The sequence below is a fragment of the Pygocentrus nattereri genome, chromosome 6 (assembly GCF_015220715.1).
Source record: "Pygocentrus nattereri isolate fPygNat1 chromosome 6, fPygNat1.pri, whole genome shotgun sequence".
Taxonomy (NCBI): Eukaryota; Metazoa; Chordata; class Actinopteri; order Characiformes; family Serrasalmidae; genus Pygocentrus; species Pygocentrus nattereri.
In genome coordinates, this window is record NC_051216.1 from 2,193,619 (window position 1) to 2,211,143 (window position 17,525).

Below are 17,525 nucleotides of genomic sequence, written 5' to 3' on the forward strand. Positions count from 1 at the left end.
TTTGGGTGGCTGGGCTTGTCTTGTTTTTGTAAAGACCAGCTGGTGAAGTGCCTGTTTCATGAAGAGCTTTCATCCATATGCACAATGTTTTCTGTGTCTCCTTACGCATCAATGCTACACTGGTGCCAGAACATGGGAATCAGCTGCCGAGCTGAAAGAAGTTGAGCAACGTTTCAATAAACTTAAAGGTGGAAGGCAAAAATGACATCGCCTGCAGGAAGGGGATACCAAGCACTATGCCTGACCTCTCCTGGACAGATACAGCCAGCCAAGAGTGTGGCAGCTGTGCTAACTAGTGCATTATCAGTAGTCCCCGAAGAGTATGACTGTCCCCCTTGGCAGCAGCCTAGCTTCTTGGAGCCCATTGTCTTGAAAATGAAGTCATTTGCATGTTGTGTGTCCTTGCGTGATTCCTATCCACCTGATGTGATCATTCTTAATTCTGTGGGTTATCTGAGACCAAAAACTGACCTCCTCACATTGCCACAGCAAACTTTTCAGTATTTTCCTGATTTTGACATAAAGCTGTTTCAAATTACTCATAGTGCAACTTTGTGAAAAATACTGTTTATATAACCTCTTCTTGTGAACTCTCCCAATTAACAAAATGAAACTGTTTTCACCATTTTCATTAGAAATAAGAAAAAACTACTCAGTTGTGGCTAATAAATGTGAATCAGACAGCTGGTACATTATTAGGCACAGACCATTATGTAGTATGTAGAATGAAGGGAATGCAAAACTAAAATATAATAGCCACGCCCAAACCATTGTGAAATACTGTTGAATTACTTTTATGTGACAGAAAAATAAGAAACAAAAGAAAGATTTGTTCAGATGCAGACCTTGTTGTTTTTTCCACAAATGTCACACATTCAGGAGAGAATCAGGAAATCTGTCTGTGAACTGATCTTCCCACAACATATCGTATATCCCTAAAATTCAAACAATACAAAATGATTCAACAAACCCTCCTCTGTTCAATGTTCTGTGCCACTTCACAAACAGTGAAACCATACGTTAAGTTTCATTACAATTCTTTGTTGCCACATGCCATTCAAATAGCATGTACAAAGCAGTGTTTGTAGGGAAGCATGATGACTGGTTGGTAAAATGACCTTGTTGGGTCTGCACACAGTTATTAAAGTTATTAGAACCCACTGTGTTGTTCATGGAATAGTTTGTGGCAGTAGTGAGTCATTTGAGACTTTAACATACCAGACCAAATATTGGAGTACTGGATTTAAGTGTTAGAATCGATTTAGAATCTATATTTTGTAGGAAGGCAGTGATCTTATCCTGTTAGGAAAAACATTTCTCTGCAGCACTGCCAGCACACACATGGCTGTTGGAGGGAATAAAAGAAGAATGTGAAGCCACCGGTTCCCCAACCTTTCCCCTGCACAGATTCTTTCTTTGGGCCACTGGGTCTTGAATGCAGATGAAGTAACATTGAAGAGTTGCTTTGAACACTGTCACCTGTCTATGTTCTACCTCTGGAATGTTTGCCTGCACCTTAAAGAGCTCCCAGGAGTTTTCACCATTGTGGTAGGCAGATGACTCCAGCTGCAAGTGCTTAGCACTGTGCTTGCTCGTTGGCCACCACCAGCTCTGCACTACTCTCTCCAGGCTCTCTGCACTTTGTTAGTGAGCTCTGGCCAGTTTCATAGCAGCCAGCCTCCACTTTCCATGTTTCTTCCTTTTTTCTTCTCAGTATGGAGCTGCTACACCTCCTCCAGCTGACTTAATCAGTTCCACTTGTGACAGCAATGTGACACTGGCAAGACTAAAACACCACTCTAAACTAAAACTAAACTGAAAGTGGGGCCAGCAGAAGGCTCAAGAAAGAAAGGGAAAGTATTTTCCTTTACTATTTATTCATTTGGTTTTGTTGTCAAAATTGACTCAAGAACAAGGCTTAGAGAGACCAGGAGAAAACCCTGAGAGGCTTGAGAGCAAGTTCATAAATAGCAGCTTGATCAAGAAATACAAACTCATGATTGAGCACAGAACCAAAAGCCAATCTTACGTAGAGCCAAACACAGGTGTGACCGGATGTCTCTGATTACCTATAGGTGGCTCTCTGCTTCCATCTAATGGTGACACTGGGTTTGACCACAGGATGGGTGATGGGGCTCCTGCCTGTGGCAGACCGAGACTGACCAGTCACTGGCAGAGGTTAAAACAGGAATCATCTTGTGGAAATGGTCTTTATATGTTAAACTTACAGCATGTAATTCTTAAGGCTTGTTTGCAGGCAGGAGGACTAAAGGCTCCAGGGGAAACTCCATCTCCCTCTGATGCTAAACATAAACAAACACTGAATGACTCCAACATGGACAGCCAGAAAACACACTCTTTTTCACAGTAACATACACTAAGCTGGTGACCATGCAGAGTTCAGGGCTGGCACAATACATTAATAAATACCATAGGAAAGGGGTGATTAGTTCATTAAGTTCAGATGTGTTCAGTGGGGATTTAAGTATTTTCTGTAATTTCACTGCAATTCAGTAAATACAAGGGAATATCCTATTGAATTCCTATTAAAGAAACAAAATGAAAAAAACATTTGCATTAATTATTTCAATATTTTTTTTCTCCCATAAGTTCAGCTAGCATGTCTGTAAGGTTTAGCCTTGACAGTGATGCTTCTTAATATTTAGAATTGATGAGACAAAACTGATCATTTGTATATAAGGATTCAGTAAACATACGACTGGAATGATGCATTTTAGAAACACTTTTATGAGTTTTTTCAGTATTTTTTGTAACTTACAACCCAAACTGTCCAGATAGCTATTGGTCTGACAAGCTATATTTTGACATGGGAAGAAACAAATATACATTTTATTTGTAAATATTATAAATATTATTATAATTCAATATTATTTAATTACTTTTTAATGATGATTATATGAGAAACACTGTCATATAGTTTTAATATGGTACTCCCATTTCTTAAATATTTCACTATAAAAGTGCAAGAAGGCTTGCAGAGTATGTGGGCTTACTGGAAGCTGCATATTTCTCTACACATTTGCTTAAAATACTTCCAAATACTTCCAAATAGATTGACTGAAGTTAAAATATTTTGTTACTAACACTCTTAAAACATGTTTTTTTATGTATGGATAGATAGTACTTTGTACTTATTCTGTTTGTTCATTTGTTATGTAATTTTACATTTGATTGTTAAGTTTCACAAAAGTTTTCTTTTTTTCTACATAGATTGGACTGTACTGAGGAGAATGAACAGTTAAGGTAGGTGCTGCATTTGATCATGATTATATCATGAACCAATTCTGAAATAGACTTAGGAAGCGGAATGTCTGTGATGTTAATGAACTTACTTGACTCATCTAAGGAAAATATCTCATTACTTTAAGTAAACAAAAGTTTTAAGAATATGTTCACTATAGGGGCTTTTATACTTTTTTAACATCAGTTCTTTCTTTCTTTCTTTTTTTTTTAACTTAGATCACAAATTGAGGACCTCAGAGCGAAAAACAGAACATTACAGTAGGTATTTACATTTACATTTACAGCATTTAGCAGACGCTCTTATCCAGAGTGACTTACAAGAAGTGCTTTGTCAATCTAGAGAAAGTATCTTTGCTAGTTACCAATAGCTTAGAGAAAAACACAGTCCGGAGTTCAGATACTGCTAGAAACAAAAGTCACTGTAGATACAGAGAGAAAAAGAAACAGAGTTGAACACAGAACTCTGTGCTGTACAATACAATACAATAAACTACAATACACAATGCAATACAATAAAATATAATATATAAGTGCAGCACAATATATTGCAAGCAATACTTAATTCAGTGCTGATTTAAGTGCTGTGTAAAGAGATGAGTCTTCAGTCTACGTCTGAAGACAGCAAGAGACTCTGCTGTTCGGACAGCCAGTGGGAGTTCATTCCCCCACCTGGGCTCCAGTACAGAGAACATTCTCAACGCTCGTCTTCCACGCGCCTTGAAGGATGGCGGGTCAAGCCGAGCTGCACTCGAAGCTCAAGGGGCTCATGGTTCAGTTTGAGATTTCACCATTGCCATCAAGTCGGTAGGGGCTGGTCCATTTTTGGCTTTGTAGGCCAGCATTAGGGTATGAGCGGGGTTTCATCGATGGAGAAGAGACTCAGCAGAGTGTCTAACTCATCAATGAAGTAGCCTAGAGCAGAGGGAGGACGATAAAGAACAATGATGTGAAGTTTAGTGGGGAAACTGATAAAGAAACTGATGCTAGCATGATGGGGGTAAGGTCACAAGATGGATGCTGCTCTCGCAGCCAAGAAAATAAAGGAAAGGAGATAGAGTTGTCGCTTATAAGTGACAAAGGGGACATTTCAACCTGTTCAGTATTTTGTTTCACTGAGCCGGATGCTTCAATGCTGTTGAAAGGCAACTTTCATATACTGTGGTCCTTCAAAGTGCTTTACAAACAGTGAAATACAAAGATAATTAAAATGATTAATGAATTATAATCTGGTTTTACTTATGTAGCTGTATGAAAACGTTTGGTCAAATGACATTTTGTTGATTTGTGAAGTGTATAGTAATGTGGCATGTGCAAACTTAGCTTTACTAAGTCAGTACTTATTAATTACCCCTTTGGCAGTCTTTTTCTTCTTGTTTTTTTCTATCTATTGGAATTGGAATTTTCTATCTATTTTCCTTGCAGAATGCTTCTAGTTCTGTTTTTAAACAGTCTTGCATCTACTCACTGACTTTTCAACAATACTTAGGCAGGGGGCTGTGAGGAACATTCCAAAAGCTTCTGCATGAGTTTCTCGAAGTACTTCATGGTGGATTTGTAGGTTTGCTTTGGATTGGACCGTTGTAGAAGCCAGCCTCTTTTTAGTTTCAGTTTCTTGACTGCGTCACATTTCCTTCCAGAATTTATTGATATTTTGTGGAATCCATTCTTCCATCTACTCCTGCAATGTTTCCCATACCACTTACTGCCACCCAAAGCATAATAGATCCACCCACATGCTTAACAGTTAGCAAGTTGTCCTTTTCATCCAAGGCTGTTCCTTTTTGTCTCCAAACATACGTTTTACTTCACCAGTCCACAGCCCTTGTTTCAGAAATGTCTTGGGCTGATATAGATGTTGTTTTGCATATTTAAATGTTGATTTTTAACAAGGTTTCATGTAAGGTCTGCTTCTGATGACTCTTCCATGCAGATCATGTTCATTCAAGTGAAGCTACACAGTAGAATGTGCACCACCACTCCATTGTCAGCTAAATATTCCTGCAGGTCGTTTACTCTCATATGGGTTTTTTTTGCCATTCTGGCCAACATAGAAACAGTTGTAATGAGTCAGTTTTTCACTGTAAAAGTAGAAAAAAAGAGAATCTGGTTATGATTTCTTGCTATGAAGAGTAAATCTGCTTGTCAGTTTTAGTGCAGAACCCTAACATTATACACTATATTTCCAGATGTATTCACTCACCCACTAAAATCATTGAATTCAGGTGTTCCAGTCACTTCCATGGCCTCAGGTGTATAAAGCCGATCCCCTAGGCCTGCAGACTGCTTCTACAGACATTAGTGAAAGAATGGGTCGCTCTCAGGAGCTCAGTGAATTCCAGCGTGGTGCCGTGATCGGACGCCACCTGTGCAGCAAGTCCAGTTGTGAAATTTCCTCACTACTAAATATTCCACAGTCCACTGTCAGTGGGATTATAACAAAGTGGAAGCGATTGGGAACGACAGCAGCTCAGCCACGAAGTGGCCGGCCACGTAAAATGACAGAGCGGTCAGCGGATGCTGAGGGGCATAGTGCGCAGAGGTCACCAACTTTCTGCAGAGTCAATCACTACAGACCTCCAAACTTCATGTGGCCTTCAGATCAGCTCAAGAACAGCGTAGAGAGCTTCATGGAATGGGTTTCCATGGCCGAGCAGCTGCATCCAAGCCTTACATCACCAAGCGCAATGCAAAGCGTGGAATGCAGTGGTGTAAAGCGCCGCCACTGGACTCTAGAGCAGTGGAGATGTGTTCTCTGGAGTGACCAATCACACTTCTCCATCTGGGAATCCGATGGACAAGTCTGGGTTTGGTGGTTGCCAGGAGACGGTACTTGCCTGACTGCATTGTGCTAAGTGTAAAGTTTGGTGGAGGGGGGATCATGGTGTGGGGTTGTGCCCTCTCGAAACGGCGATGCAGCGTGCATGCTGCCTGTTACAGAAGCTCCTGTTTGTGTTTTTTCGTTTTTCCTCTTAAATTTTATTTACCTTTTTAATCGTTTATTTATTTGACAAGGCAACTTAGGGTGTTCCAATGGGTGTCCAGAGCGGGGTCAGCAGATGCTGAGGGGCATAGTGCACCAACTTCTGCAGAGTCAATCACTACAGACCTCCAAACTTCATGTGGCTTTCCCTTCACTCTCACAGGACTCTATATGTATTGAGTTGTGACAGAAATTGTTTAGCCAGCTAGCATGTCTGTACTATGCAAGAAAATCAAGCATTAATGTTTTTTTACTCTACTGACTGTGATACTGCTACTTTTGTTTTTCACAAAAAACCTTTTTAGTGCAGCTTTAAGGTAAAAGGTGAACGTTACAAGAAAATGACCCAAAACATACTTCCAAATCAACAATTAAACAATTAAAAAAACAGAAAAGATTATAATTTGCAGTCCATAAAGCTGAATAGCATTGAAAACCCGTAGGTAGGTCTCAAACCTACTGTGTATTCAAGGTGACCTAAGGATTTCTAAATCATTCTCTGATCTAGCTAGAGTGTTTTCTCTACATGATAGGTAGGAAGTGTTGGAGCGGGAGGTGAAACAGGATACCTCTGGTTAATATTATTTTTGCCTTGCCTGCTGGTGCATGGTGACATCACCAAAAATCACAAGTCATTTTAGTGGCCACACTAAAGTCATTACATTTTTTCTTTCTGGGGAAACAACAATTTAGTCTTTTACATGATATGCTGAATTGTGCTGATCACGAAAAAGGTAATAAAGTTTTGTTTTCATTTCAGGTTGTTAATTAAACCACTGATTTAGAGACTTTGTGATGTCTATTATATTATATATAATTCATAATTCATGTTAATTTCACAGGGAAAAACTGGACAATTTCACAGAAAGGTATGAAGTTTTCCATCCATCCATCCATCCATTTTCCATGGAAAATTCCATGGAAGTTTTGTTAAAATGTATTAGCTCAGCTGTTAATATAAAGCTTCAAGGCCAAATCATTTTTTTTTACTTTTTTGAGGATGGGAAAAGCCATGGATATTCAAATAGGAAGTAGTGGACTGCTGTCTGAAGACCTCAAAAATCCCTGCAGAGAATCTGAATTGAAAAATAGATATAATAAATTAAGACAAAATGATTGGGCAGAATTCCTGGGCAAACTGAAGAAATCAAGAAGTCACAATGAACAACAGCAGAAAGAATCCAGTGACCTCAAAAAGGATGCGCAGAAGGTTTTCAAGGTAGGACTGTATGCAACCTTTTCTGTTTATGTAATATTTCACACTTTCATTTCATCTCCATTTGGTGTATAATTTTAATGAGCACTTTATTAGATACACTTATCTTACTTTGGCACCCATAGGGTATCATATTTTTATGACCAATTATACATTATGATTACTGGATTATTTTGGAAAAACTGGATTATTGGATTATTTTTGTAGTTATTACCCTCTTTATAAACAACCTGTTTCTCACACAGAGTGGGTGTCTAGATTAGAGGTGCTCAAACCTATCCACAAAGGGCTGGTAGAGCAACACGTCATCCTCTAATGTCTGACATAAGATCAATATTATTTTAATATCTATGTATTTTAATTACATAGCTATTCATCAATCGTTTGCTTGCTGTAAAATCTTAATGATTTATTAGCTATGTATTATGAATATCAAATAACAATCATTCTTAACAAACTACTATTAGTCAATAGGTGTCTATATTCCAAACAATTACTATTTATTTTTGTCAATTAGTAAATGTTGACTAGTCCAAATTGTAGCATTTATTATTTGATATGTAACAATTATGAGATTATTAACAAACATTGATACACTTTTAGGAAATGATTAACTGTTATTTTAACTATATGTTGCGGTCTATACAATATTAATTTATTATTGCTCAAACCTTTCGATGAGGGTGTGAGGTAACCTGGATTTATGCAAAGTTCACAGACCAGGGTAAGAGAGAGAGAGACGCTCGCACCAAGGATGCTTCGATAAAATAGAGTTTATTGGCTAAATATTAAACTACCTTGGACTACATTCAATGATAGATGAAAGAAAATAGAACAAAACACAACAAAAAGGATAAAAGTTAAAAGGACAACGCAGCTCACGTGAAGGAGTTCAGCTAAATGATATGAGGCAGGGTGGTTCTCGGGAAGACCCGGAAAACTTAAACTTGAAAGAGTCTCTGTAAAGAGCTAACCTAAGTATGGACAGGAGTAACTACATATGTCTGAGTTAGATGTACCTGTCAAACGCTGTCTTATTAAATAAATTGGTGTCAGAGCCCTGACTGTCAATTGATGGAACCGGCTTACGTGGGAATCAGCTGACTTCCAAAGGGCTGTCTTTGAGGCTGGAGCTCACGCGTTGCTTTGTCTCCTCGCTGGTTGCAGATGCTGTGTCACCGTGCGGGCACACACCTTCACATCAGTGATTGGTGAAGGCGTCCCGTGGCCGTCTCAGGGTGGCGTCTCGTGGTTGTCTCAGGGTGGCGTCTCGTGGCCGTCTCAGGGTGGCTTCTCGTGGCCGTCTCAGGGTGGCGTCTTGTGGCTGTCTGAGAGTGGCGTCTCGTGGCCGTCTCAGGGTGGCTTCTCGTGGCCGTCTCAGGGTGGCGTCTCGTGGCCGTCTCAGGGTGGCATCTCGTGGCCGTCTCAGGGTGGCGTCTCGTGGCCATCTCAGGGTGGCATCTAGCAGCCTTTCGTTGGTAATCTGCTCACAGATTAGTGCGTGGCTCTGGGTGTGCTGCTGGGCATCCGAACCGCTTGTTCTTTTCCTGTGTCCGGTTCGATTGCAGTCGAGGTTCTGAGGCTGGTGACGCTAACTTAACTTCCTCTCTTTAGCAGACAAGAAACATCTACCTTCCTCCTCTGAGGGTGGTCTAAACTGAAGGTCTGTAGACGGACTGATCTAAGCAGATCTGATCTTGGAGCATTCCAATTCTGGCCTGTCTCTCTGACTAAGGCCGGCATAAACTTAGGAGTTCAGCTATCTTCTGGTTGAGAAAGACTGGCTCAATCTGTCTCTCTGTGTGTTTTCTGTCTCTTTGTTCTGTCCTCTGTCCTCTTTCTGTCTACCAAAAGTTCCATGCCCTGGGGTTTTGCTCCAACTGTTGACCCTTCCCCTTGGGGTGGAATCAGAGTGCTGATAGGGTTTCCTGACCTAACACTTAATTAGCTATTCATTGTTTCCAACCCTGATTGGTTGTGCATAATTTTAGGAAAGCCTTCCCCAGAATCACTGCCTTCTTTGTTTCAGTTAGTATAAATAAAGGAACATTCTTATATCATCCAATTGGTTAAACTTTCAGAATCAATGAATGAACAGAATAGTTCTGTTTAACCCTCGGTACCTGATACACAACACATGTTAAAGAACATGGGTAATGCTTTTCCTATACTATAGACTGTATAAATGTTGAAGGAATAAACCACGAAAGGAAAGGACCAAAGGAAATAAAAGCGAACCACATTCAGGATACATATTGGTCACTGGTCTAACTCATTACACTTAGATGGTTGTCACTGTTGATTATTAAAGTTGACACTCCGTATTTTGTAGCACTCAATAGTAGAAAGGGATATAAGTACTATTTAGATAGCAACCATAATACTAATAAAAAGTAGTCTTGCTTATAGATTATATAAATGTTAATACTCAAAGCAGACAATGTCCAAGTCCCTTGGAATCTTTATGAGCACATAGTGGTGGTGTGATAAGCCTCATTTTCACCACTTGGGGTGTGGTGGTTCTATATCTAAATTGTCAAAGAAAACTAAAAAGGCTAGCTTTGTTATAGATTCTCATAGCAACCCATTTCTTGATATCTCTGGACTTCTTAAATGGTGGAAATTCCGTATTGGTGCAGTCTAAAGAATGATTTCTGTTAATTCATAGCTTATTTAAGGTTGGGGAAGATCTGCAGCTGGATTCCAGGCCAGGATTCATGGCCTGGTATGGTATGACAAATGGAGCAAATGTCATGAACTGCTTCACATGAGGGGCAGGAGTCAAGTGCAAGTTTAATTCCTGATGCAAGGTCGGTAATAAAAAGCAGAGTGTCAGAAATCCAAAAAAGCAGGCCATAGAAAGCAGACAAATCCAAAGAGGGCAAATCCAAAAGAGTAGTCAAAAACAAACCAAGAGGCAAGGTCAAAACACCAGAACACCAAATCATAAACATAAATGTTCAGAATTGTGGAAAAACTAAACAAGACTTCACAATGAGCGCCTGCAAACGCAGGGTATATATACACAAGATGGCAGACTAAAGAGGTCAAAGGATCAAGAGATGCCTAGTATAGAGAATGGCAGGCGGCAGATGTGACAGCAAAAGGCTGTTGCAGGCCTCCCACTGTGTCCGTATTTTCAAGATTCATAAAGAAGAGTCATAAAACTTGTGGGCACCCTAATCCTGTTTGGATGACATCTGCTTGACCTTTGAAAAAGTCCTGAGCTCAAAGTTCAGGAATGTGGAGTCCTCTCAAGCAGTGTGATTCTGGTTCGCCTAGATTGGGGGTGTCTGCTACATATATTAAAATGAAAAAAGCATAAATATGCCAGCTAGCTGAATAGTTTTATATTCTTATTATATTATTACATAGAAAATGTTTGAACAGTTTATAATGATTAACTACACTATATTTCCAAAAGTATTTAGTCACCCATTCAAATCACTGAATCCAGGTGTTCCAGTCTCTTCCATGGCCACAGGTGTATAAAGCCGAGCCCCTAGGCCTGCAGACTGCTTCTACAGACATTAGTGAAGGAATGGCTCGCTCTCAGGAGCTCAGTGAATTCCAGCGTGGTGCCGTGATCGGACGCCACCTGTGCAGCAAGTCCAGTCGTGAAATTTCCTCACTAATAAATATTCCACAGTCAACTGTCAGTGGGATTATAACAAAGTGGAAGCGATTGGGAACGACAGCAACTCAGCCACGAAGTGGTTGGCCACGTAAAATGACAGAGCGAGGTCAACGGATGCTGAGGGGCATAGTGCGCAGAGGTCACCAACTTTCTGCAGAGTCAATCACTACAGACCTCCAAACTTCATGTGGCCTTCAGATCAGCTCAAGAACAGCATAGAGAGCTTCATGGAATGGGTTTCCATGGCCGAGCAGCTGCAGCCAAGCCTTACATCACCCAGCGCAATGCAAAGCGTGGAATGCAGTGGTGTAAAGCGCCGCCAATGGACTCTAGAGCAGTGGAGACGTGTTCTCTGGAGTGACCAATCACGCTTCTCCGTCTGGGAATCTGATGGACGAGTCTAGGTTTGGCGGTTGCCAGGAGACGGTACTTGCCTGACTGCATTGTGCTGAGTGTAAAGTTTGGTGGAGGGGGGATCATGGTGTGGGGTTGTGCCCTCTCGAAACGGCAATGCAGCATGGGCATGTACTGCGCATGTGTATGCGTGCATGCTGCCTGTTACAGAAGCTCCTGTTTGTGTTTTTTCGTTTTTCCTCTTAACTTTTATTTACCTTTTTAATAGTTTATTTATTTGACGGGGTAACTTAGGGAAGCTGTGCCCTCTCAAAACGTGAGTAAAGAGAGTCTTGGTCTATTGTTTCTCCCTGAAAGCGCTACTTTCACTCACTCCCCGTGTCCGCTGCAGCGATGCAGCATGGCCGCTTTGTTTACACCCAGGATCAGCTAATCGCGCTGCAGCCTGTCGGCATGGCGACCAGGACAATGAACATCCCCAAAGAGCTTTGGAGACGGACGCACAGGGGATGCAGAGGGGGAATTAACCAGCGCACAGGGAAAGTGAGGGAGAGACACCAGAGGCTTCTGGAGAAGAAGGGATATAAGCCCCGTCTCCCCTCCGTCATCATGGGCAACGTGAGGTCGCTGGCAAATAAGATGGACAAGCTAACAGCACTAGCCAGGAGTCAGAGGGAGTACTGGGTGTATAATGTGCTTTTCGGAGACATGGCTACACCAGGACATCCCGGATGACCATGTTTCCATCAATGGCTTCCAGACTGTTCGGGCTGACCGGGGCTGCACCGAGAGCGGTAAGCGCAAAGGAGGTGGGCTCACGGTGCTAGTTAATAACCACTGGTGTAACCCTGGTCACATTACCATCAAGGAACGTACCTGTTGCCCGGACATTGAGCTGTTGGCTGTCGGACTCAGGCCATATTATTTACCACACGAGTATTCGCATGCCATCATCGTGACTGTCTACATTCCCCCCTCTGCCAACCCGACGTCAGCAGGTAACGTCATTTATTCAACAACAGCACGTCTCCAAACGCAACACCCGAGTGCCTTTATTGCCATATCAGGTGACTATGGCCAAAGCACTACCACACTTCACTCAGTATATGGACTGTCCCACCAGAGAGGAAAGAACACTGGACCTGCTGTATGCTAATGTTAAAGACGCATACGGCTGCTCCCCCCTTCCCCCCCTGGGTATGTCAGACCACAACTTGGTTCACCTTAGCTCCTGTTATGTGCCGCTGGTGAAGAGTCAGCCTGTGACCACGCGAACAGTGAGTAGATGGTCTGGGGAGGCTACTGATTGGCCAGCACTCTGTGAGCCGCACGGAGAGGACATCGACGGGCTCACAGAGTGCATCGCGGACTACATTAACTTCTGTGTGGACTCCACTGTCCCAACCAGGACTGTTAAATGTTACCCAAACAACAAGCCGTAACAAAGGACATTAAGGCTCTCCTCAACAAGAAGAGGGCCTTCAGAGCTGGAGACAGAGTGGAGGTGAGAACGATCCAGAAGGAACTGAGGACAGCTATCAAGGAGGCGAAGAACAAGTACAGGAGGAAGCTGGAGTGGAAACTCCAGCAGAACAAAATGAGGGAGGTCTGGAATGGGATGAGGACCATCACCAGCTTCAGGTCCAACAACAACAGAGGAGTAGAGGTCAGTGTGGACAGGGCCAATATGCTAAATCTGTTCTTTAACAGATTTGACACGGCAGGCTCTGTCCCCCCCCAGCCTGACTCCTCTGCTGCCAGTCCTCAGCAGACCATACCACTCATCCCCCCTCCCCCTCCTGATAGCCTGCCCCCCTCGTGTGATAGCCCATCTCACACCTCCATCCCTCCCCCACCCACCTCCTCTACAGTGTGTCTCACTGCTGACCAGGTGAGAAGACAACTGAAGAGACTCCACACAAACAAGGCTGCAGGCCCTGATGGGGTTCCACCTAGGGTGCTTAAAGCCTGTGCCACCCAGCTTTGTGGAATACTGCAACATGTCTTCAACATGAGCCTGAGTCTCCAGAGGGTCCCCGTTATGTGGAAGACATCCTGCATTGTTCCTGTTCCAAAGACGCCATGACCCAGTGACGCCAAGGACTACAGGCCAGTGGCACTGACGTCTCATGTCATGAAGACCATGGAGAGGCTCGTCTTGGATCAGCTCCGACCCATAGTCCAGCCTTTTCTAGATCCCCTCCAGTTTGTCTATCAGCCCCGCCTGGGAGTTGAAGACGCCATCATCTACCTGCTCACCTGGATAAGCCAGCCAGCTCTGTGGGGGTCATGTTTTTTGACTTCTCCAGTGCATTTAACACAGTCTGGCCTGCTCTTCTGGGTGATAAGCTCACAGTGATGCAAGTAGATGCCCCCCTTGTGTCCTGGATTGTTGACTAATTGACTGGCAGACCACAGTATGTACGCCTGCAGCACTGTGTGTCGGACAGAGTGGTCAGCAACACTGGAGTTCCACAAGGAACTGTCCTCTCTCCCTTCCTCTTCACCCTCTACACCATGGACTTCAGCTACTGCACAGAGACTTGCCACCTTCAGAAGTTTTCTGATGACTCTGCAATAGTTGGATGTATCAGCAGGGGCGATGAGGATGAGTACAGGGCAACGGTGAAGGACTTTGTCGCATGTTGCGAGCAGAACCACCTGCAGCTCAACGTGACAAAGACAAAGGAACTGGTGGTGGACCTGAGGAGGGACAAGGCACCGGTGACCCCTGTGTCCATCAGAGGGGTCAGTGTGGACACTGTGGAAGATTACAAATATATGGGAGTGTATATTGACAATAAACTGGACTGGGCTAAGAACACTGACGCCCTCTACAGGAAGGGCCAAAGTCGTCTCTATTTTCTGAGGCGCCTGAGGTCCTTTAACATCTGCCAGACTATGCTCAGGATCTTCTATGAGTCTGTGGTGGCAAGTGCTATCCTCTATGCTGTTGCATGCTGGGGAAGAAGGGACAATAATTTAAATTATTTAAATAATTTGAACTGCTTTATACTAGATGTTTCATATTTACTATCACAGTCACCGCCACTTTACTGTATTCATAAGAACTTAAATCTCGTGTACATATTGCAAATTTCTCTTTATCTTTGTTTTAAATTATTAAAGTGTTTATTCTTTTACATAAATGGCTGCAACTGTAACAACTGCAATTTCCTTCTGGGATCAATAAAGGATTCTGATTCTGATTCAGGAGTTGGGCCCGGCCCCTTAGTTCCAGTGAAAGGAACTCAAAGTTTCAGCACCAAGAGATTTTGGACAATTTCATGCTCCCAACTTTGTGGGTATAGTTTGGGGATGGCCCCTTCCTGTTCCAACATGACCGCGCACCAGTGCACAAAGCAGGTCCATAAAGACGTGGATGAGCCTGTTTGGTATGGAAGAACTTGACTGGCCAGGGAGTCCTGACCTCAACCTGATAGAACACCTTTGGGATGAATTAGAGCGGAGACTGTGAGCCAGGCCTTCTCGTCCAACATCAGTCTCTGACCTCACAAATGAGCTTCTGGAAGAACGGTCAGAAATTCCCATAAACACTCCTAACCCTTGTGGAAAGCCTTCCCAGAAGAGCTGAAGGTGTTATAGCTGCAAAGGGTGGGCCAACATCATATTAAACCCTATGGATTAAGAATGGGAAGTCACTCAGTTCATACGCGTGTGAAGCCAGATGACCAAATACTTTTGAAAATATAGTGGATGTTAGCTATTCAGGCTAACTAGCTCACTAATACCTAGCTAACAATATTAGATAACAATTTCCACTTGATGCTACTTAGGAAACATTGGTGTGTGCATCTGTGCATACATTTTTTACTTTTTATGTAAATTTCCTCAATCATTCATTTTTTTTTAGTCTTAATATGTTTATATGTATGAGCATGTGTTAATTCCAAAGAACATCCCAATGTCTTCCATTGTTTGAGGAAAACAGATGTGAATGCATTTAAAAGTGACTATCAGCTATTGTTACAAAAAGTGAAAGTAAACTCAGCTTAAGTTGAAAAAGCAAATACATTTCCCTTTTCCTTTAATAATCTTTAATTTAATGCACTTTTTATAGCCTTCAGCATTACTAATTGGTGACAGTAAAACAGAAATGATTCTTGAAATTTTAAAATAATAAAGCATAGTTCCAGAACTAAAAGTCAAAGTCAAAAGACTGAGGGCTCAGATTTTTTTTAATCAAACATAGCAGATTGAATGAATTACTGGTTGAAATTAGCAATCAATTATAAGATAAATTAATGAAAGAAATATTTTAGGATGCATAAGATAAGGGACATAAGAAGGATATAAGAGTTCACTTAGCTTGCAATTTGCTTGTGGTTTACTCATGTATTTGTTAAGCTTTCATTTCTCACAATTGCCACTCTAAAGACATCTGAGAGAGACCTACCAGGTATTTGAGGGAAAGGGTGACCCAATTCAACATTTGTTGTTTAGAGTGATGTCCTGCTTTTAGGCCTGAAATACCAGCAAATAAAACAAAACAATCACAAATGCTCCACAAATCAGCAGTTCATCAGCATGCACAACCAAGCCAAGTTCTTAACAGTATATAGTTTATTCAGCCTGTCATATCTGTACATTTTGTCCCAGCTGTCAATAGTTTGAGTAAAATTAAATAGCCTCACTGGACATAACAAAGGAGTTTACTTCCCTATATTGCAAAGAGTGCTTTTTTTACCTCTGGAAAGAACAGACCTAGTGCAGTGTTCCTTCCTTGTAGTTCACTAAACTGCTTTCTTGTAAGTCATGGCAATCCATGTTTTGTTTAAAAACTCAAATTCAACCCAAATATAACCAACAAAACATAATTTCATAAAACATAATAACCAACAATCATAACTAAATCTAAAGCAGCCAGAATATGTATATCCTGCTCTGGATGAAACAATTAGAGGGACATCCACATACTTTTGGCAACTGTATCTTAATATTCAGAGACCATTTGGTGCCTAAAATCTCTTTTTGTATATTAGTGTACTTTGAAAGAAGCAGAAAGTAACATGCAAGAACTCATAAAAAAGCTGAAGGAACTTCTTCACCTGGACGTCAAACATTCCAGTAATACCAAGGTACATTACAACTCTTTATACAATACTTACTGACTTAATGTCTAGTCTAAATATATTGTCATTTAAAAATACAACTGCATCTTACATGTCTGTGCACAAATTAAACATTTTGGTTAATTATATGTATTTATTTTCAAGACATTACAGCACTTTGATTTGGCCATCCAGCAAATTCAAATGGCAATACTTCATAAGGAACAGATCCCAGAAGATTTGATTGATCAGGTAGGTTTAGATATTCTTATTATCCTAATAAATTTATACACCAATTAAAAAAAGTATTATTGAAAGGTACTTACTTATTTAAATGTCCTATTTAACTCCAATAAATTCTGGACAATGAATTTAAAATAATATTGTTATAATAAAATGATTTTTTTTGCAGAAACTTCCTGATTTGAAACCACTGGTTTTGGAGGCGTACAAGATAGGCTGTTTGATGGCACTGCATAATCCACCAATCCTTCTTGACTGGGCCAACCAAAAAGGAACCTTCCCAGAATGTATACACGTAAGAAGATATACATTTTGAAATTAATAATTTCAAAATATGTATAAAAAGATCATTTTACTATATTTTGAAATATATTTAAAAAGGGATCAATGGTGTTTTATCACAAGCATGAAGGAAGACAAAAAGTATTTCTCCTGGTCATTACACATACAAAATATACATATACATAATATATATGTGCAGATTTTAAAAGAATATCTAGTGAAAAATCTAATTGCCAAACCCAGATAATACTTCAAAAATTACTGCCATCTATTTAGCATTGACCATTAAGAGGACAGATGTGATCAGTGAAACAACAGCCATCTCCTGAACTTACCCCCAAATCCCAGATATTGACATTATCCCAAAAAACTCACATCATCATTGCAAAACTCACATTATCCCCACCAACTCACATTATCATTACCACATTCATGCCAGTAGTGTGTGTATGTGGTATTTCACTTCAAGGATGGGTT

General features: G+C 41.2%; 1 protein-coding gene across 1 annotated transcript in view; it reads left to right on the top strand.

Annotated features, from left to right (window-relative positions):
- Positions 1-17,525, top strand: part of LOC108414332 (uncharacterized protein DDB_G0287625-like) — a 126,685-nt gene that overhangs the window by 24,469 nt on the left and 84,691 nt on the right. Inside the window, exons 5-11 of the mRNA XM_037538962.1 lie at positions 3,232-3,264; positions 3,481-3,522; positions 7,087-7,113; positions 7,244-7,463; positions 16,455-16,550; positions 16,689-16,775; positions 16,936-17,061. Coding sequence (XP_037394859.1) covers positions 3,232-3,264; positions 3,481-3,522; positions 7,087-7,113; positions 7,244-7,463; positions 16,455-16,550; positions 16,689-16,775; positions 16,936-17,061 — 631 coding nt within the window. The remainder of the gene's footprint in view (positions 1-3,231; positions 3,265-3,480; positions 3,523-7,086; positions 7,114-7,243; positions 7,464-16,454; positions 16,551-16,688; positions 16,776-16,935; positions 17,062-17,525) is intronic.